Source organism: Heptranchias perlo, unplaced genomic scaffold (assembly GCF_035084215.1).
Source record: "Heptranchias perlo isolate sHepPer1 unplaced genomic scaffold, sHepPer1.hap1 HAP1_SCAFFOLD_63, whole genome shotgun sequence".
Lineage (NCBI taxonomy): Eukaryota > Metazoa > Chordata > Chondrichthyes > Hexanchiformes > Hexanchidae > Heptranchias > Heptranchias perlo.
The window spans coordinates 3773906-3796802 of NW_027139655.1; the positions used below are offsets into that span (position 1 = coordinate 3773906).

The 22897-nt window shown below is 49.0% G+C and overlaps 1 protein-coding gene across 1 annotated transcript in view; it reads left to right on the forward strand.

Moving 5' to 3' along the window:
• The window catches only part of LOC137317688 (uncharacterized), a 56843-nt gene extending 34967 nt beyond the window's left edge, over positions 1-21876 (forward strand). The window contains 17 exon segments of the mRNA XM_067980858.1: positions 106-187; positions 2593-2722; positions 3569-4068; positions 4459-4869; positions 5172-5378; positions 5804-5963; positions 6807-7037; positions 7703-7825; positions 8128-8408; positions 11682-11969; positions 13098-13671; positions 17123-18860; positions 19302-19388; positions 19508-19678; positions 19843-20013; positions 20241-20408; positions 20580-21876. Coding sequence (XP_067836959.1) covers positions 106-187; positions 2593-2722; positions 3569-4068; positions 4459-4869; positions 5172-5378; positions 5804-5963; positions 6807-7037; positions 7703-7825; positions 8128-8408; positions 11682-11969; positions 13098-13671; positions 17123-18860; positions 19302-19388; positions 19508-19678; positions 19843-20013; positions 20241-20408; positions 20580-20667 — 5410 coding nt within the window. The 3' untranslated portion in view covers positions 20668-21876.
• The last annotated feature ends 1021 nt before the right edge of the window (positions 21877-22897 follow it).

Consider the following 22897-nt stretch of genomic DNA (forward strand, 5'->3'; position numbering starts at 1 on the left):
TAATATTTGTCTGTAATTATTATTGAAATATTAACCCCAGTCTCCCTGTTATTTACACTGTTGTTCAATCTGTTTATTTCCTGTTTAATCTTTAATCTGTTTCAGGCTTTGGAGGAATCAGTTCAGTTCAAACGGAAAGAGACACCTGGAGTCACTGCAGGAATCCAGACCCGGACTGAGTGTGGGAGTGTGATCATTTCAATTTATCACCATTACTGGTCTCATTTATTGAACATTTTTGGCCGATTCTCTGTCCCTCCCCTTTAACCGGCCGCGCTCCAGGTTTAAATCCGAACGGCCCTTTAACGGTTTCCAGCTCGAGCTGAGCGAGCGTCGTCTCCCATTGTGACGTCAGAGGCCCAGCGACAGGGTCACGAGACTCAGTCACCCGGTCCCCCAGCGCTGATTCTGCAGGATATCCGGGGCTGGATGGTCCCCAATGGGGCACTGGGTCAATGTACAGACAGCAAGGGCCCAGGGTGGGGCTCAGTCTGGGCTGCAGTGGGACACTGGGTCAATGTACAGACAGGAAGGGCCCAGGGTGGGGCTCAGTCTGGGCTGCAGTGGGACACTGGGTCAATGTACAGAGAGGAAGGGCCCAGGGTGGGGCTCAGTCTGGGCTGTAGGGGGACACTGGGTCAATGCAGAGACAGGAAGTCCCAGGGTGGGGCGCAGTCTGGGCTGCAGTGGGACACTGGGTCAATGTACAGACAGGAAGGGCCCAGGGTGGGGCTCAGTCTGGGCTGCAGTGGGACACTGGGTCAATGTACAGACAGGAAGGGCCCAGGGTGGGGCTCAGTCTGGGCTGCAGTGGGACACTGGGTCAATGTACAGAGAGGAAGGGCCCAGGGTGGGGCTCAGTCTGGGCTGTAGGGGGACACTGGGTCAATGCAGAGACAGGAAGTCCCAGGGTGGGGCGCAGTCTGGGCTGCAGTGGGACACTGGGTCAATGTACAGACAGGAAGGGCCCAGGGTGGGGCTCAGTCTGGGCTGCAGTGGGGCACTGGGTCAATGTACAGACAGGAAGGGCCCAGGGTGGGGCTCAGTCTGGGCTGTCGGGGGACACTGGGTCAATGTACAGACAGGAAGGGCCCAGTGTGGGGCTCAGTCTGGGCTGCAGTGGGACACTGAGTCAAAGTACAGATAGGAAGGGCTTAGAGTTGGCTCAGTCTGGACTGCAGTAGGACAGTGATAATTGGGCTCCTCTCCCAGTGAGGAGTCAGAATCTGGACCGTGTCCCTGTGTACCGTGCCTTCAGCTGCCGAGGCCCGAAGCTCTGGAATTCACTCCCTAAACCTTTCCACCTCTCTCCATCTCTCCCCTCCTTTAAGATGCTCCTTAAAACCTACCTCTTTGACCAAGATTTTTGGTCACCTGTCCTAATATTTCCTTATGCTGCTCAGTGTCAAATTTTGCCTTAATACTCCTGCAAAGTACCTTGGGACGTTTTACTGCTATAAAGGCGCTATATAAATGTAATTTGTTGTCCATGTGCTGTGTTATTAAAACTCCACCATTTATTTCAGCTCAGGCCTGGACTCCTCATTATTTAAAATAAAAATATTGGTGTTCGTATTTTAAAATATTGAATAAATGTTCCTGGAAAAGACGTCACACCTCCTCCAACTGGCATCAGAGATGTGACCGGTCGGTCCATTGAACCGGGTTGGTCTTACACGGGGATATGCATTTTCACAAATTAGTGAGACGGACTGTGAGCAAAAGGCTCAGCTGGGACTCCACAAAATGTCCTCCCGACATGCAAGGCAAAATGTCCGCCATGCACCTGCCGCAATATCACAGAATGATACGTTACAGTATTTATCCAATTCTCGTTTGAAATTTACTGTTGAATCGGCTTCCACCTCCCTTTCAGGCAGTAAATTCCAGATCATAACAACTTGCTGCATAAAAATTATCCTCTTGTCACCTCTGTCTCTTTTGACAATTATTTTGAATCTGTGTCCTTTGGTTACCGACCCCCTGCCACTGGAAACAGTTTCTCCTCATTTACTCCATCAAAACCCCTCAAATGGCCGCTTTGTCCCCTCAAAGTTGTCGCTTCTCCCCGAAACACAAGCATCATTTTGAAATTATAACAAACCCTCGAAGCCCCGACAGGGGTTCACGTTTCCGACGTTAATCTCCTCTCGGCCCCTGTTTGTCTCACAGTGGGTTAACGTGTTTGTATAACATTGCAGGCCGGGCTACTTTAACCCCAGGCTTTAACCTGGTTAAATCACAATCGGTTACAATCGAACAGGAACATGTTACACCGAGGCCCCAAAACCATGGCCCAGAGAGGAAATTACACCCCAGGGCAATAAAAAGACCAAACTCACGTGGGCCCTGTTTGGGTGCAGCCTGTGGAGGAGGCCTCGGTCGGTCCCCTCTGGGGGAGCCTCAGACGCTTCCCTTTGTGGGAGGCCTTGGTCGCTCCCATTTGGGAGTGGAGTCCTCGGCCGGTCTCCTCTCGGGGAGGCAATGGGCACCCCAGAGGGATCCCAGAGTGGCAGTCTTAATATTTAGACTACCACCACAACACTAACTTCTATTTATAATGTATATCTATGTCTATTTACATACGGCCAGCACGGCAGTATCTTGGACAAATTGGCGGAAAGCACAGTGGCCATCTTGGACAAATTGGCGGCAAGTACAGCGGCCATCTTGCACAAAATTGCGGAACGTACGGCGGCCAACTTAGACAAAATGGCGGCAAGTATCGCACAGACTGTCCCCAGTGATATCACAGTGACAGAAAAGTGCACCCAGTCACCCCAGTGTGATCCCAGACTGCTCCCAGGGATCCCACAGTGCACTCAATCAGCCCAGATGGATCCCACAGTGCACCCAATTACCCCAGAGGGATCGCAGAGTTGCAGTCTTTATATTTGGACCACCACCACAAAAACTACTACAACAACAACTTGCATTTATGATATATAATATAGATATACTGCATAAATCTATTTGCACTCGGCCAAAATGACGGCATTTTGGACTAAATGGCTCTAAGTACGCAGGACATCTTGGAAAAATGCGGCAAGTACGGCGGCCATCTTGTACAAAACGGAGGCAAATATTGCGCACAGAGTGCGCAGTGATCGCACAGTGACCCCAGAATGCCCCAGTTACCCAACAGTGACCCCAGAGTGCACCCAATCACACCAGAGTGATTCCAGAGTGCATCCAGTGATCCAAGAGTGCACCCAGTCAACCCAAAGTGATCCCAGAGTGCAACCGGGATGACAGCGTGCACCCAGTCACTCCAGAGTACAGCCAGTCATCCAGAGTGAAACCAGCCTGCACCCAGGGAACCCAGAGTGCACTCATCACCCCAGAGTTATCCCAGAGTGAAACGAGGAATCCCAGACTGGCCGTCTTTATATTTAGACCAACAGCACAACTGAAACAACAAAAACAACAACTCGTATTCATAAAAATATATGCTATATATATGTATTCACACACGGCCAGCATGGCGGCATCTTGTACAAAATGGCGGCAAGTACGGCGGCCAACTTGGACAAAATGGCAGCAAATACGGCGTCCATCTTGGACTAAGTGACCGCAAGTACGGCGGCCATCTTGGTCAGCATAGCCGCAAGTACGGCGGCCATCTTGGACAAAATGGAGGCAAATACGGCAGCCATCATGGACGAAATATCGGCAAGTACCGCGCAGAGTGTCCCCAGTGATGCTACAGTGACCCCAGAATGTCCGAGTGACAGTGCAATGACCCCGAAGTGCAACCAGTCACCCCAGAGAGATTTCAGAGTATTTACACACGGCCAGCATGGCGGCAAGTACGGCAGCCATCTTGGACAAGAAGGCGTCAAATACAGCGACCGTCTTGGACAAAATGGCAGCATGTGCGGCGGCCGTCTTGGACAAAAAGGCGGCAAGCACGGCGGAATCTTCGACAAAATGGCAGCAAGTACGGCGGTCACCTTGGACAAAATGGCGGCAAGTGCGGCGGCCATCTTGGACAAAAATGCTGCAAAGACGGCCGCCAATTTGGACAAAATGGAGGCGAGTACAGCAGCCATCTTGGTCGAAATGGAGGCAAGTTTGGCACAGAGTGTCCCCAGTGACCCTAGAGTTAACCCAGAGTCACACCCAGTGATCCCAGAGCGCACCCTGGGATCCCAGAGTACACTCATTCACTTCAGAGTAATCCCAGTGTGCACCCAGGGATCTCAGAGTACACCCAGTCAGTCCAGAGTAATCCCATTGTGCACTCAGGGATCTTAGAGTGCACCCAGCCTTACCAGCATGATTACAGAGTGCACCCAGTGATCCCAGAATGCACCCAGTCAACCAGAATTGATAGCAGAGTGTGTCCTGGGATCCCAGAGTGAAAGCAGTCAACCCTAAAAGATCCCAGAGTGCACCCAGGGATCACAGAGTGCACCCACTCACCCCGAGTGATCCCAGAGAATTACACACGGCCAGCATGGCGGCAAGTACGGCAGCCATCTTAGACAAGATGGCATCAAGTACATCTACCGCCTTGGACAAAATAGCGGAAACTACGACGGCCATCATGGACAAAATGACCGCAACTACGGCGAACATCTTGGCAAAATGGTGATATGTATGGAAGCCAGCTTGGACAAAATGGCAACAAGTCCGGCGTCCTTGTTGGATAAAATGGCCGTAAGTATAGCGGTTATCTTGGTAAAAATGGTGGGAGGTAATGCTGCCATCGTGGAAAAAATGGCGGCAAGCACGGCAGCCATCTGGGACAAAATGGCGGCAAGTGCAGCGGCCTTCTTGGACAAAATGGCCCAAATACGGCAGAAATCTTCGAAAAATGGCGGCGAGTACGGCAGCCATCTTGGTCGAAATGGCGGCAAATACCCCGCAGAGTGCCCACAGTGATACCACAGTGACCCCAGAATGTCCCAGTAAACCCCGAGTTAAACTAGAGTCCCACCCAGTAATTCCAGACTGATAGCAGAATGTCCCAGGGATCCCAGAGTGATCAGAGAGAGCACTCAGGGATTACAGAATGCAACCAGTCACTGCTCAGTGATCCCAGATTGCATCCAGGGAACCCAGAGAGCACCCAGTCACAACAGAGTGATCCCAGAGAGCACCCAGTCACCCCAGATTGATCCCAGAGAGAGCCCAGTCACCCTCGAGTGATCCCAGATTGAACACAGAATGGCGGCAAGTACGGCGGCTCTCTGGGACAATATGGCGGCAAGTACGACGGCCATCGTAGAAAAAGTTGCCACAAATATGACGGCCATTTTGGACAAAATGGCGGTAATACGACGGCCATCATGGACAAAATGGCGGCAAGTACAGCAGCCATCCTGGACAAAATGGAGGCAAATACGAAGCCACCTCCAACAAAATGGCGGAAAGTATCGCACAGACTGCCCCAGTGATCCCACAGTGATCCCACAATGTCCAAGTGACCCAGGAGTTAGCGCAGAGTCGCACCAAGTGATTCCAGGGGATACCCAGGGATGCCAGAGTACACACAGTCAACCCAGAGTGATCCCAGAGTGCACTCAGGGATCACAGAGTGAACCCAGTCACCCCAGAGTGATCGCAGAGTATACACACGGCCAGCATGGAGGCATGTACAGTAGCCATCTTAGACAAGATGGCGTCAAGTACAGCGACGATCATGGACAAAATGGTGGCATAAATGGCGGCAATCATGGACAAAATGGCGGAATGTTATGCTGCAACACTGGACAAAAATAGCGGCAAGTACAACGTCATTCTTGGATAAAATGGCCGTAAGTATGGCAGCCATGTTGTACAAAATGTCGGCAAATAGCACTGCCATCTTGGCCAAAATGGCCACATGTACGGCGGCCATCTTGAAAAGATGGTGGCAAGTGCAGCAGCCTGCTTGGACAAAATAGCCGCAGGTACGGCAGAAATCATGGAAAAAATGGCGGCGTGTACGGCAGCTAACTTGGACGAAATGATGGCAAGTACCGCCCAGAGGGTGCCCAGTGATCTCACACTGACCCCAGAATGTCCCAGTGAGCCCAGAGTTAAACAAAAGTCGCACCCAGTGATCACAGAAGGCACTCAGTCAACCCAGAATGATCCCAGAGTGCATTCAGGGATATCAGAATGCACCCAGTCACCCCAGAGTGATCCCACTGTGCAGTAGTGATCCAAGAGTGGCTGCAAGTACGCTGGCTCTCTGGGACAAAATGACCGAAAGTTCAGTGGCCATCTTAGAAAAAATCGCCACAAGTATGGCAGTCATTTAGGACAAAATGGCGACAAGTATTGTATCCATCTTGGACAAAATGGCCGAAAGTATGGCAACCAGCTTGGAGAAAATGGCGCCAAATACAGCGGTCATCTTGAACAAAATAGCGGCAAGTACATAGCCATCTTGGACAAAATGGCACAAATTACCACGCAGCGTGTCGACAGTGATATGACAGTCACCCCAGAACGTCTCAGTGAACGCACAATGACCCTAGATTACACCGAGTCACCACAGACTGATCCCCGAGTTCACCCAGGGATCCAAGAGCGCACTCAGTCATCCAAAACTGATCCCAGAATAATCGTGGTATCCCAGAATGAACGCTGTCACATCAGATTGATCCCAAAATCACCAGTTACTCCAGAGTGATCCCAGAGTACACCCACGGATCCCAGAATGCACCCAGTCACTCCACAGTGATAACAGAGTGGCACCAAGTACGGCGGACCTCTGGGATAAAATAGCGTCAAGTACAGCAGCCATCTTGGACAAAACGGCCGCATGTTCGGCGGCCATCTTGGTAACGGCCTTCTTGGAAAAATTGCTGCAGTTATGGCAGCCATCTTGGACAAAATGGCCGCAAAGAAGGCGGCCATCTTGATCAAAATGGCGGCAGGAACGACGGCCATTTTGGAAATAATCACCGCAAGTATGGCAGCCATCGTGGAAAAACTGAAGGCAAATATGTCGGCTATGTTTGACAAAATGGCGGCAAGTACGACCGCCAGCTTGGCCAAAATGTCGGCAAGTACGGCAGACATCTTGGACAAAATGGCGGCAAGTACGCAGAAATCAGGGACAAAATAACCGCAAGTTCAGTGGCCATCTTAGAAAAATCGCCACAAATATGGCAGCCATTTTGGACAAAATGGCCATAAATATGGCAACCATTTTGGACAAAATGGCGCCAAGTACAGCGGTCATCTTGAACAAAATAACGGCAAGTACACAGCCATCTTGGACAAAATGGCGGCAATTACCACGTAGTTTGTCGACAGTGATATGACAGTCACCTCAGAACGTCTCAGTGAACCCACAGTGACCCCAGATTACACCTAGTCACCAGAGGCTCATCCCAGAGTTCACCCAGGTATCCAAGAGCGCAGCAGGTCATCCAAAAGTGATCCCAGAGTACTCGTAGTATCCCAGAGTGAACCCTGGCACATCAGATTGATCCCAAAATTCATCCAGTCACTCGAGAGTGATCCCAGATACACCCAGTGATCCCAGAATGCACCCAGTCACCCCACAGTGACACCAGAGTGGCACCAAGTACGGCGGACCTCTGGGATAAAATGGCGTCAAGTACAGCAGCCATCTTGGACAAAACGGCAGCATGTTCGGCGGCCATCTTGGTAAAAATTGCTGCACGTATGACAGCCATCTTGGACAAAATGGCGGATTGAACGACGTCCATTTTGGAAATAATCACTGCAAGTATGGCAGTCATCGTGGAAAAACTGGAGGCAAATATGTCGTCCATCTTTAACAAAATGGCGGCAAGTACGACCGCCATCTTGGCCAAAATGGCGGCAAGTGCGGCAGACATCTTGGACAAAATGGCGGCAGGTACGCAGCAATCTTGGACAAAATGGGGGAAATTACAATGCAGAGTGTCGACAGTGATACGACAGTGATCCCAGAATGTTCCAGTGAACAGACAGTGATCCAAGAGTTCACCTAGTCACCACAGAGTGATCCCAGACTGCACCCAGTCACCTCAGATTGATCCCAGAGTGCACCAGGGATCCCAGAATGCTCCCAGTTATCCCAGAGTGCAACCAGTTCCACCAGAGTGATCCCAGAGTGGCAGTCTTTATATTTAGAGCACCACCACAACAACTACAACTAAAACCACTTGTATTTATAAGATGTGTATAATATATTTTTGATATGTATGTTAACACACGGCCAACATGATGGCAAGTACGGCAGCCATCATGAAAAAAACGGCGGCCAGCATGGAGGCCATCTGGACAAAATGGCAGCAAGTAAGGCGGCCACCTTAAACAAAATGGCGGCAAGTACGGCAGCCATCTATGGAAAAATGACGGCATGTACGGCGTCCACCTTGGATAAAATGGCCGCAAGTACGGCGGTCATATTGGACAAAATGGCGGCAAGTAAGGTGATCATCTTCGATAAAATGGCGGCAAGACGTCAAGGCTGTTAGACAGGAACAGCAGGAGGCCATTGAGCCCTTCGAGCCTGTTACACAGTAACAGGAGGAGGTCATTCAACCCCTTGATGCTGTTACACTGTAACAGGAGGCCAATCAGCCCATCAAGCCTGTTAGATAGGAACAGGATGAATCTTTTCAGCCCTTGGAGCCTGTTATACAGGAACTGGAGGTCATGCAGCCTCTCAAGCCTATGACACTGAAATAGGACAAGGCCATTTAGCCCTTCGAGCCTGTTACACACGAACAGGAGGCGAACCTGCACCTCAAGATTGTCAGATAGCAACAAGAGGAGGCCATTCTAACCCTCGAGCCTGTTACTCAGGAAGAGGAGGCCAATCAGCCCCACAAGCTTGTTAGATTGTATCAGAGGGAGGCCATTCAGCCCCATAAGTCTGTTATACAGGAACTGAAAGCCATTCAGCTCCTCGAGCCTGTTATACAGGAACTTGAGGCCACTCAACGCTTCAAGCTTTTCAGATAGCAAAAGGAGGAGGCCATTCAGCCCCTCGAGCTTTTTACATGGGAACTGAAGTCCATTCAGCTCCTCGACCCCATTACACAGGAACAGAACGAAGCCACTCAGGCTCTCCAGCCTGTCACACAGGAACTGGAGGAGATTTCGCCTCTGAAGCCTGTTAAGTAGGAACAGGAGGAGGCTATTCAGCCCCTCATAACTGTTGTACATGAGCTGGAGGAGGCTATTCAGCCACACGATCCTGTTACATAGCAACAGGTGGAGGCCATTCAGACCCTCGAGCCTATTGCATTGGAGCAATAGGAGGTCAATAAGCTCCTTGAGCCTGTTCCACCACTCATTCAGATCATGGCTGATCTGTATCTTAACTCCATCTGCCGCCTTGGTTCCAGAATCCTGAATACGATAACCTAACAAAAATTTATCAATCTCAATTTTGAAATTTCGTATTGACACCGAGCCTCAATTTACTTTTGTGTGAGAGAGTTCCAGGTTTCCACTACCCTATGTGTGAAGAAGTGCTTCCAGACATGAACCCTGAACGGCCTAGCTCCAATTTTAAGGTTATGTCCCCCTTGTGCTGGACTCCCCCACCAGAGGAAGGAGTTTCTCTCTATCTACCCTATCAACTCCTTTAATCATCTTAAAACACCTCAATTAGATCGCCCCTTAATCTTCTATATTCAGGGAAATACAAGTCTCGTCTAATCAACCTGTCCTCATAATTTAACCCTTTAAGCCCCGATATAATACTGGTAAATCTGCGCTGTACCCCTTCCAAGGGCAATATATCCTTCCTGAGGTGCAGTGCCCAGAACTGAATGCAGTCCTCCAGATGGGGTCCAACCAGAGCTCTGTACAGCTGGAACATAACTTCCACCCCTTAAGATTCCAACCCTCTTGAAATAAAGGCCGACATTCTATTAGCCTTTTTAATTAAGAGAAGACATGACCCCGGATATTTGTATCTGAATCAAATGCTTGACTTTGTGAGGTGCAGCCTGCCTTTAAGAAGTGCAGTCTGCCTTTAAGAGGTTCTAACCACTCACACAATATTCCCCCCAATCTACCACCACCACCCTCCCACCTCCCCCCACCTCCCCCCCCACCACACCCCCCACCAACCCACAACCCGCTCCACCCCCCCCCCCCCCGCCATTGCGAGTGAGGATGTACCTTTATATCAGTGAGTTTGAGCGAGGATGCCCCTTTATATCAGAGTGTGAGCGAGATTGCCCCTTGAAATCAGTGAGTGTGAGCGAGAATGCCCCTGTATATGAGTGAGTGAGAGTGAGATTGAGCGAGGATGCCCCTGTATATCAGTGAGTGTGAGCGAGGATGCCCCTGTCTATCAGTGAGTGTGAGCGAGGATGCCCCTTTATATCAGTGAGTGGGAGCGAGGATGCCCCTGTATATCAGTGAGTGTGAGCGCGGATGCCCCTGTATATCAGTGAGTGTGAGCGAGGATGCCCCTGTATATCAGTGAGTGTGAGAAGAAAGCCCCTGTATATCATTGAGTTGGAGCGAGGATGCCCCTGTATATCAGTGAGTGTGAGTGAGGATGCCCCTGTATATCAATGAGTGGGAGCGAGGATGCCCCTATATATGAGTGAGTGAGAGTGAGATTGAGCGAGGATGCCCCTGTATATCACTGAGTGTGAGCGAGGATGCCCCTGTCTATCAGTGAGTGTGAGCGAGGATGCCCCTGTCTATCAGTGAGTGTGAGCGAGGATGCCCCTTTATATCAGTGAGTGGGAGCGAGGATGCCCCTGTATATCAGTGAGTGTGAGAGAGAAAGCCCCTGTATATCATTGAGTGGGAGCGAGGATGCCCCTGTATATCAGTGAGTGTGAGCGAGGATGCCCCTGTGTATCAGTGAGTGTGAGAGAGAAAGCCCCTGTATATCATTGAGTGTGAGCGAGGATGCCCCTTTATATCAGTGAGTGTGAGCGCGGATGCCCCTCTATATCAGTGAATGTGAGCGAGGATGCCCCTTTATATCAGTCAGTGTGAGCGAGGATGTCCGTTCATATCAGTGAGTGTGACGAGGATGCCCCTGTGTATCGGTGAGTGTGAGCGAGGATGCCCCTGTATATCGGTGAGTGTGAGCGAGGATGCCCCTGTATATCGGTGAGTGTGAGCGAGGATGCCCCTGTATATCAGTGAGTGTGAGCGAGGATGCCCCTTTACATCAATACACCATCGGTTTGCTCTGGGATCGAGCATTTCTCGAGTGTCCTGATTTAACGCTCCACGTCAGGTGGGACACAGACAGCTGCCCTTGAACCCAGTCAGTCCTCGTTCCCCACAATAAATTCTCCCCTTTCTGAACGTCAGGGACCCACACTTGTCTTCCTAATCTTTTTCTTTTTACATACTTGTAGAATCTTTTCCAGTCCGCTTTTATCTTCCTTCTACCTTTACTCTCATACTCTGGTTTTCCTCTCAATCAATCTCTTGCTCCTTTTTGCTGAATTCTAAACTGCTCCCAATCCTCAGGCTTCCTGCTTTTTCTGCTCACTTTATCTCACTCCTCTTTCGATCTAATCCTATCCTTCAATTCTTTTATTCGTCACGGTGGGGCCGCTTTTCCTTTGGTGTTTTTGCCCAGAAAGAAGTGAATGACCGGAAATACAATCAGAAGTAGCTGATTGACATCCCTGCTCACCAATCGGGGCTCAGCACCCGCCCCGCGTTTGATTGATTGACCTCGAGTTGGGGACGTCGGCTCGGGTCATGTGGCTGCTAATTTTAAAGTTGCGTGGCAGTTAAACCGACACAGCGTGCGTGTGACGTGTGTCGAGCGGCGGGGCCGCGAGCTGACTGATGGGAGAGTCCAGGAGAAGATCAACCGGTCCCAATCCACCGCCATCATCTCAATCCATCACCCTTGGAGAAGATCAACTGGTCCGCATCCACCGCCATCATCTCAATCCATCGCCTTCCTCCCCCTGGAGAAGATCAACTGGTCCACATCCACCGCCATCCTCTCAATCCACTGCCATCATCCCCTGGAGAGGATCAACCTCTTTGTGAATGCTTTGTGGAGTGAGGAGGTGAGTCACTCGCCGCAGAATACCCAGCCTCTGACCTGCTCTTGTAGCCACAGTGTTTATATGGCTGGTCCAGCTAATTTTCTGGTCAATGGTGACCCCCAGGATGTTGATGGTGGGGGATTCGGTGATGGTAATGCCATTGAATGTCAAGTGGAGGTGGTCAGACTGTCTCTTGTTCGAGATGGTCATGGCCTGGCACTTGTCCAGCGCGAATGTTACTTGCCATTTATCAGCCCAAGTCTGGATGTTGTCCATGTCTTGCTGCATGCGGGCTTGGACTGCTTCATCATTTGAGGGGTTGCGAATGGAACTGAAGATTCTGCAATCATCAGCGAATATCCCCATTTCTGACCTGACGATGGAGGGAAGGTCATTGATGAAGCAGCTGAAGATGGTTGGGCCTAGGACACTGCCCTGAGGAACTCCTGCAGCAATGCCCTGGGGCTGAGATGATTGGCCTCCAACAACCAATACCATTTTCCTTTGTGCTAGGTATGACTCCAGCCACTGGAGAGTTTTCCCCCTAATTCCCATTGACTTCAATTTTACGAGGGCTCCATGGTGCCACACTTGGTCAAATGCTGCCTTGATATCATGGGCAGTCACTCTCACCTCACCTCTGGAATTCAGCTCTTTTGTCCATTTTTGGACCAAGGCTGTAATGAGGTCTGGAGCCGAGTGGTTCTGGCGGAACCCAAACTGAGCATCGGTGAGCAGTTTATTGGTGAGTAACTGCCGCTTGATGGGACTGTCGACGATACCTTCCATCACTTTGCTGATGATTGAGAGTGGACTGATGGGGCGATAATTGGCCAGATTGGATTTGTCCTGCTATTTGTGGACAGGACATAACTGGGCAATTTTCCACATTGTTGGGTAGATGCCAGTGTTGTAGCTGTACTGAAACAGCTTGGCTAGAGACGCAGCCAATTCTGGAGCACAAGTCTTCAGTACGAAAGCTGGGATGCTTTTTCGTCAGGCTGCAGGAGGTTTCAGTTTCGGTCCCAGCTATTAGGTTCAATCTGATTGACATCTCTGTCCAACAATCAGGAGCCCGGTCCCGCCCCACTGATTCACTGCCTGCACGGAGGGGGTCACGTGGCTCCTGTTATTTAAACCCCTGTTCAGGGAGTGGGAGGCGGAGAGGCAAGTGGTCGGGGAGTTGTGATGGCGGTGGAAGAGCGGGCCCAGGCCGCGGAAGAACGGGCCCAGGCCGAGGAAGAGCGGGCCCAGGCGGCGGAAGAGCGGGCCCAGGCAGCGGAAGAGCGAGCCCAGGCCTCGGAAGAGCGGGCCCAGGCCGCGGAGCATCGACTCCAGGCCGCGGAACAGCCGGCCCATGCCGCGGAAGAGCGAGCAGAGGCCGCAGAAGAGCGAGCAGAGGCCGCTGAAGAGCGGGCCCAGGCCGCGGAGCGGCGACTGCAGGCCGTGGCGGAGCGGGCCCAGGCCGCGGAAGAGCGGGCCCAGGCAGCGGAGCGCCGACCCCAGGCCGCGGAAGAGAGAACCCATGCCGCGGCGGATCGGCGACTCCAGGCCGCGGAAAAGCGAGCAGAGGCCGCGAAAGAGCGGTCCCAGGCCGCGGTGCGCCGACTCCAGGTTGCGGAAGAGCGTGCCCAGGCCGCTGACCGGCGACTACAGGCTGCAATGCCGATTTCCCCTTTGATGAAGCGGAGGCTGCAGTCCAGGGTGGCGGAGAAAGTGGCAGGTGGGTGCTGCAGAGCAGGGAGTGGGCAGTACCGAGAGTGAGGGTAATGGAGCGGGGGAGTGTTTGGGAGGATTCATACCATCGTGGCCGGAACTGCGGATGATTATTGTCAATATCACACCGTATCTGTGTGAGGTAGTGTATTAATACTGTCCGTTCTTCTCCATATCAGCTAAAGGTTGTATTACCGGTGTGGGGCGCTGTCGGTCGGTGGGGGTGGTGTTTCAGTCGGTCGGGGCGTGGGGCGGTGTCGGTCGGTCGGGGGCGGTATGTCGATCTGTCGGGGCGTGCAGCGGTGTCGGTCCGTACGGCGGAGTCGGGCTGTGTCATCAAGCTGAGCTTCCGATCTGATATTCTCTCCACCGCAAGGACCGCCTACTTCCACATTTTTTTTATTCGTTCATGAGATGTGGGCGTCGCTGGCGAGTCCGGCATTGATTGCCCATTCCTAATTGCCCTTGAGAAGCTGGTGGTGAGCTGCCTTCTTAAACCGCTGCAGTCCGTGTGGTGAAGGTTCACCCACTCTGCTGTAAGGGAGTTCCAGGATTTTGACCCAGCGACGATGAAGGAACCTCGATATATTTCCAATTCGGGATGGTGTGTGACTTGGATGGGAACGTCCAGGTGGTGTTGTTCCCATATGCCTGCTGCTCTTGTCCTTCTTGGTGGTGAAGGTTCCAGGATTGGAAGAAGCTGTCGAAGAAGCCGTTTCGAGTTGCTGCAGTGCATCATGTGGACTCAGTAACATCGGCCATCTCCATCCCTTCTTGAGCTCATCTGCTGCTGAAACCCTCCTCCGTGCTTTGATCACCTGCAGACTCGATTTTTCCAATACTCTCCGAGCCGGCTTTGCTCCTTTCATCCTCCGTAAACTTAAGTGAATCCAAAACACTGCTCACCGATCACTGTGAATTCCCATGCACACATGGCAGGATCCTGATACATTGTGAATCCGCATACACACCTGGAAGGATCCCGATACACTGTGAATCCATATGCATACCTGGCAGGATCCCGATACACTGTGAATCCCCATAAACACCTGGCAGGTGCCTGGTACATTGTGAATCCCCAAACACAAATTGGAGAATCCTGATGCACTGTCAATCCCCATAGACATATGGCAGGATCCTGATACACTGTGAATCCTCATACACAACTGGCAGGATCCTGATACACTGTGAATCCACATACACATCTGGCAGGATGCTCGTACACTGTGAATACTCCTACACATCTGGCAGGATCCTGATACACTGTGAATCCCAATACACACCTGGCAGGATCCTGATTCACTCTGAATCCTAATACACACTTGGCAGGCTCCTGATTAGCTGTGAATCCCCTTAAACACCTGGCAGGATCCTGATGCACTGTGAATTCCCATATACACGTGGAAGGATCCTGATAAACTGTGAATTCCCATGCACACTTGGCAGGAACCTGATCGATTGTGAATCCCCGTACAGATCTGGCCGGTTCTCGATGTATTCTGAATCCCCATATGCACCTGACAGAAACCTGATACACTGTGAGCCCCCATACACACCTGGCAGGATCCCGATACGCTGTGAACCCCCATACACAACTGGTAGGATCCCGACACTTCCTGCCTCCAAACACACCTGCTAAGTGCTGCCCAGATGTTCTGTGCTCACAAGTAAAAAGCAGTGCTGTGGATTAATGTGAGGGAAAGACAATGTTCAGTGTAATTTGGAGTTACGGACTGGCTTCCTAATGGCAGTGGAAGAGAGAACTTATTCTACTCAAAGAACAGTCCTTTAACTCATGGTCTTTTTAGACCCAATGGAATGACTGATGGCAGTGAAAGAGAGAATTTATTCAATTCAAGAATAGCCCTTTAACTCAGGGTCTTTTTAGATCCAATATAATGACTGATGGCAGTGAAAGAGAGAACTTATTCAATTCAAGAATAGCCCTTTAACTCAGGGTCTTTTTAGACCCAATATAATGACTGATGGCAGTGAAAGAGAGAACTTATTCCACGAAAAGAACAGTCCTTTAAATCAGGGTCATTTTAGACCCAAGGGAATGACTGGTGGCAGTGGAAGAGAGAACTTATTCTACTCAGAGAATAGTCCTTTAACTCAGGGTCTCTGTGGAGCCAATGGAATGACTGATGGAAATATATTTTAATTTCCCAAACCTGCATTAGAGGAAATTCAGACCAAAATGAAACAACGGCGTATCATTATTGGGAGAACAGTTGATATGAACTGTGAGTGTTTTCTGCTCGAACATTACTCTGAGTGATGCGGGCAGCAGTTCTAATCCTAATTCTAATCGGTGATATGACAGGACTGTTTTAAGAACACATTCAATCTAGATGTAAAATGGTGAAAAATTGTTCACAATTTCTGAAACACAATATAACAGGAGAATGATGAGGGACAGGAAAAGGCCATTTTGCGCAAATAAGCCTGTCCCTGTTCGAGAGATGACCCCACCTACCACTCCTCTCAGTGTATCCACAGAAACACGTTCAATTATGTCTTGACCCCACTTACACTGCCCTTTTAGTGTCTTTCCTTGGTACCTGGGTCCCCCGAACCCCACCACATTGGGTGAGAAAATTACTCTAATTTCCATTCTTATTTCTGACTTTCAATTTTCTCCGTTATTAATTATTTTGGTGATTGTGAGCCTGTTTCCTGCACTAATGTTGGGAATTCGATTGAAACTTTCCAATACCGAAGTCCCTTGTCCAAACGAAATACATCAAACCTCCTCACCCTAACCTCAACCCAAACTCGAATACCTGAAATCATCTTTCTGATTCCCCTCTGTACCTTCAGAATTGCTGTAATCATTACTTGTGCTCAGGTGACGATAGAAGTTCAGAAAATATTCCAGATGGCCAACCCGAGTCCAGTTTCTAAAAGCTGCCCTCACACATAGGTTAAACAGTGGAACTTCTGTCCATTCACAGACTGTCCCTCTCCCAATGCCCACAATATCCCAGATAACCTGCCAGAGGTCAGATACAATAACAGTGGGAGTCTGTCCATTCACGTCTGTCCCTCTCCCATTGATACCCAATACCCTATTTCCCATTTCCGCAGAAGGTCAGCACCACTGACAATTTCATAGATTGATTCACGAGAACTTCTACTGTCACATAACGAGGATAATGCGTGGATTTGAAACGAGACGTCTATAGTGCATGTCAGGGCTGATGGTATGAACCATCAGAGGGAAATAACACCTTCAAAGAAATCTCCATGTTCACTAAATATTACAATCAAGTGAGGATTTGAAACTTCTCTCAGCCCTTGTTCACTTTCAAACGAGGTTTTCAGTAACTGAGTTAAATGTCCTGCTCGCACCTCGATTGAAGCTGTGAAACTGAATATTAAAGAGATATTGAGAATTTGTTTTCATATTAATATAACTAACATTGAGAACCACTTTCTGTCTGTTCTCATTGAAGATGTTCAACAGAAACACAAGGAAACACTCCGGGTCCAAACTGAAACATTGAGAGTGAACACGATCCTAATAAACGAGAAGGTTAAGATTTTCCAGTTGGTCAATTTATACACTGAGGTAACCGTCATTTCAACTGTTCGAGATCGGACACTTGCAGAACATGAACTGCTGGCAAAAGGCCGAGACCATGAAGAGTGGAGAGAGAAACATCGCCGGAGAGAATTGGAAAAAATCCGAACTGACCAATTGTTCCAGAGCAGTTTTTCCCAGAGAAAATCCAAATCTGGGAGTTCAGCAGCAGTGAGCGGAGTCGCGGGGATTGGAAAAACAACATTGGTTCAAAAGATTGTTTATGACTGGGCCACAGGGAAAATATACCCACACTTTCAATTTGTTTTCAGTTTTAAATTCCGCGATTTGAACGCAATTAACTGTAAAATAAACCTGAGGAATCTGATATTGGATCTGTATCCTTACTTTGGGGATATTCTGAGAGATCTCTGGAAGCACCCAGAGGGATTACTGTTTATATTTGATGGTTTAGATGAATTCAAGGACAGTATCGATTTTGCTGACAATCGGAGAAATACAGAACCTCAGTACATGTGCACAGATCCTGAAGACTGGTGTGAAGTGTCTGACATTGTGTACAGTTTAATACAGCACAAGCTGCTCCCAGGATGTTCAGTGCTAGTGACCAGCCGCCCCACTGCATTACATTTATTGGAAAAGGCTGAGATCAATATCTGGGCTGAAATCATGGGATTTGTTGGTGAGGAACGGAAGGAATATTTCAACAAGTTTTTTGAAGATCAGGCGGTGGCAGCAGCTGTTTTCAAACATGTGGAGGAGAACGAGATCCTGTACACCATGTGTTTCAATCCTTTCCACTGCTGTATCCTCGGTCTGTCACTGGGTCCCTTCTTCATACAAAGAGACAGGAAACAGCAGCGAGTTCCCAAGACCATCACCCAACTATATTCCTGCTATATTTACAACATTCTGAAAAACGATGGCCGAGAGATTAAATCCCCCCGTGATGTGTTACTGAAGATCGGTGAGATGGCCTTCACTGGAGTCTCCGAGAAGAAGATTGTGTTTAGAAATGGAGATTTGATCAAGTACAATCTGCAACCTTCCCAGTTCCTGTCTGGGTTCATGATGGAACTTTTGGAGAGAGATGATTCTGCCCAGAGTGTGGTTTACACATTCCCGCACCTCACCATCCAAGAGTTTGTAGCCGCACTCGCACAATTCCTGACTCCAGATCCAGGGGACATCCGGAAACTCCTCCGTGAAGCCCACAGCAAGGAAGATGGGCGATTTGAGATATTTCTCCGTTTTGTTGTTGGTCTCTCCTCCTCACAGTCAGCTCAGCCCCTGGTGGAGTTTCTGGGTCCATTTCTTCATCAAACAATCTGCCGAGTGATTGAATGGGTGAAGAAGGAGGTTGAAGGACAGATTGGAAAGACATATAGTAAAACTGCGAAACGGGACCTCCTGAACACATTCCACTACCTGTTTGAGTCTCAGGATGAAACACTGGCTCTGGTCTCAGTGGGATCTGTGGAAAGACTTACATTTAGTGGATTGCGACTGACCCCGATTGACTGTGCAGTGCTGTCTCATGTCATTGGACTCTGTGATACAATAAAAGAACTCAATCTGGAGGACTGCTCCATTCATTGTGAAGGACTCCAGCGGCTGGGACCCGCACTGTACAAATGCCAGGTGTTGAGGTAACTGTTTATTTGTCTCTAACTGTTAGCCCAATTGTAGAACATTTACAGATTTTGTTCTTGCTCCCTAATGAAGGGAAGCAAACAGTTCAGATAAAACAGAGAAAAGCAGACAATTTTCCCCAAACATGACGGGACCAGTCATTGACCTCGAGGAGGGTAATTCTGATCAGCAGGGAATGAGACCGGACTGAAGTACATTAAAAGGATTCACACAAACAGCAGTTTATTTGAAAAAACATTTACTGACAGTCCCTGATTCAGTCCTTGAATCTCACTCTATCCATTCCCTGGCTAGAGTGAGATTCATTGTCAGAGACAGGGAAATCTGGGAATTAATTTCCTGAAGATTTTTCAGTGTTTCCTGTAATATCAGAGACATATTGTCAGATCGGGAATGTGGTTCAGTTTGTTACTCACTCTTTGTCTGTTTGTGTTCAGACTGGGGAGAAATAAACTGGGAGATTCAGGAGTGAAACCGTTGTCTGCGGCTCTGAGGAACCCGGACTGTAAAATACAGGAACTGCGGTAAGTACCAAACTGTGTGAGATTGTATTTATAATAACTGGATGTCGAACACTGTACATTAGTGTCAGTATAAATAATAATAATACAAATAAATACTGGGAATTCACTCTGATCTCCAGGTTATGGGATAACGATCTCACAAATTCATGTACCAAGGATCTCTCCTCCGCTCTCAGTGCAAACCGGTCACTGACGGGTCTGAACCTGGGTAATAATAAACTGGGAGATTCAGGAGTGAAACTGCTGTCACCGGCTCTGAGGAATCCGAACTGTAAAATACAGGAACTGGAGTGAGTATAAAACTGTGCGAGATTGTGTTTATAATAACTGGATGCTGAAAACGGTGCATTAATGTCAGTATAAGTAATAATAATACAAATAAATACTGGGAATGTTCTCTGATTCCTGTTATCCCTGCTCGTCTCTGTCTCTCTCCTCTCTCTCTGATCTCCAGGTTGTGGGATAACGATCTCACAGCTTCTTGTACGGAGGATCTCGTCTCCGCTCTGAGTACAAACCTGTCACTGACGGTTCTGCACCTGGGTAATAATAAACTGGGAGATTCAGGAGTGAAACTACTGTCTGCGGCTCTGAGGAACCCGGACTGTAAAATACAGGAACTGCGGTAAGTACCAGACTGTGTGAGTTTGTGTATATAATAACTGGATGTCTAACACAGTAGATTATTATTAGTATCAGCAATAGTGTTACTAATAAAGTACATTATTATCAGTATCAGTAATAGCGTTATTAATAAATACTGTACATTATTATTAGTATCAGTAATCGTGTTATTAATAAACACTGGGAATTTACTCTGATTCTTGTTATTTCTCTCCCTCCGATCCCCAGTCTGTATAATGTCGGTCTCACAGATTCTTGCACCGATGATCTAGTCTCCGCTCTCAGTGCAAATCGGTCACTGACGGATCTGAACCTGGGATCAAACTCCTTCACAGACCGATCTGCGCCCGCTCTCCGCTCCCTCATACAGACCTGCAGGAGTCTGGAGTGGATCGGGTGAGTGTTTGTGTTAATGTTTAATGTAATAAATAAAATATCAATGGGATTCAGTCCCTTTTATGGGTAATATTTGTTTGTATTTATTATTGAAATATTAACCACAGTCTCCCTGTTATTTACACTGTTGTTAAACATTTTACTTTCTGTTTAATCTTTAATCCATTTCAGGCTTTGGAGGAATCGGTTCAGTCAGAATGGAAAGAATCAAATGAAGTCACTGCAGGGCACAAGACAAAGACTGATCGTGGGAGTGTGAAAATTTCAATTTATAACAATTCCTGGTCTCATTATATGAACATTTCAATTTATTACCATTCCTGGTCTCATTATATGAACATTTCAATTGATAACCATTCCTGGTCTCATGATATGAACATTTTTGGCCGATTCTCTGTCCCTCCCCTTTAACCGGCCGCGCTCCAGGTTTAAATCCGAACGGCCCTTTAACGGTTTCCAGCTCGAGCTGAGCGAGCGTCATCTCCCATTGTGACGTCAGAGGCCCAGCGACAGGGTCACGAGACTCAGTCACCCGGTCCCACAGCGCTGATTCTGCCGGATATCCGGGGCTGGATGGTCCCCAATGGGGCACTGGGTCAATGTACAGAGAGGAAGGGCCCAGTGTGCGGCTCAGTCTGGGCTGCAGTGGGAAACTGAGTCAATGTACAGACAGGAAGGGCCCAGGGTGGGGCTCAGTCTGGGCTGCAGTGGGACACTGCGTCAATGTACAGACAGGAAGGGCCAAGGGTGGGGCTCAGTCTGGGCTGCAGGGGGACACTGGGTCAATGTACAGACAGGAAGGGCCCAGGGTGGGGCTCAGTCTGGGCTGCAGTGGGACACTGGGTCAATGTACAGACAGGAAGGGCCCAGGGTGGGGCTCAGTCTGGGCTGCAGTTGGACACTGGGTCACTGTTGGATCAATGTTCATCGGAACACCAGGGACTCCCTATCTTTTCTTGTGTTATTGCTGCTGGATCTGTTCCGTCCTCTGAAACAGACAGAGTAGGCCCTGGTTTAACATCTCTTCGGTGAAAGCAACATTCAATCGAAAATAAAATCAGTCAGAGTGGAAAACGAGCTGCTTATTCGCTTTCGCCTGTTTTGCTCTAACGCCCAAGATGAATTTATTCTCTAATTTACTCCGTGGACTGGCGATCTCATGGGATTGAATTGTCAGATATCTGAATGGTTAATCCGAAATTAATCTTACCAATCTGCAGTCGTGTCAGACACTGATCTAAACTATAATGTGATAATCAGTGTTCCAGCTAATGCTGAATGACGGTGATACTCTCAGCTGCTTTTACAATCGGTTATTCGTTGTTTTCAGTATCTGCATATTAATTATGTGTTTAAATTGCTTGGTGACCCTGTATACAACTGTTTATATGTAATTATTATTGTTATATTCAATGTTTAAATAAAGATAATTATGAATTCCAATTCAATAAACCATTCTTGTGCATGATTTGCTGTCTGACTTCTTCTTCTTTGAAGATTTGGCAAGAAACTGTTGATACAGTCACTCAGTAGCTTGTGGGGATCCGAATTAATGGTCGATGAGGTGAACTCATTCAATCTGAACTCGGTCATGTCAGCCAGTTCAGGGAGCAATATTTGGCATCATTCACTTCTAGACATCGGTCACAATCGAACAGGAACATGTTAAACCGAGGCCCCAAAACCAGGGCCCAGAGAGGAAATTAAACCCAAGGCAATAAACAGACCAAACTCACGTGGACCCTGTTTGGGCGCAGCCTCTGGAGGAGGCCATGGTCGGTCCCCTCTGGGGGAGGCCTCCGTCGGCCCCCTCTGGAGGATTCCTCGGGCGGTCCCCTCTCGGGGAGGCAATGGGCACCCGAGAGGGATCCCAGAGTGGCAGTCTTTATATTTAGACCACCACCGCAACAACTACAACAACAACAACAATTTGTATTGATAACATATAGATGTGTATTTGCACACGGCCCGCATGACTGCAAGTACGGCAGCCATCTTGGACAAAACGCGGGTTTGTCCAGCGGCCTTCCTGATCAAATTGGCGGTAATAACGGCGGCCATCTTGGAAAAAAAGCTGCAAGTACGGCGGTCATCTTGAACATAATGGCGATAACTATTGCGGCCATGTTCGACAAAATGAGCACAAGTCCGGTGTCCATCTTGGACAAAATGGCGGCCAGTGCGGCACCCATCTTGGATAAAATGGCGACAACTACGCTGCCATCTTGGACAAAACGGCGGAAATTACCATGCAGAGTGTCGACAGTGATCCCTCAGTGACCCCAGAGTGCACCTCGTCACCACAGAGTGATTCCAGAGTGCACCGAGGGATCCCAGCATGCACCCAGTCACCCCAGAGTGATCCCGGATTACACGCAGTATCCCAGAGTGAATCCAGTCAGCTCAGAGTGGTCCCAGTTTGCACCCAGGATTCCCAGTTTGCATCCAGTCACTTCAGAGTGCTCCCAGAGTGCACTCAGTCACCCCAG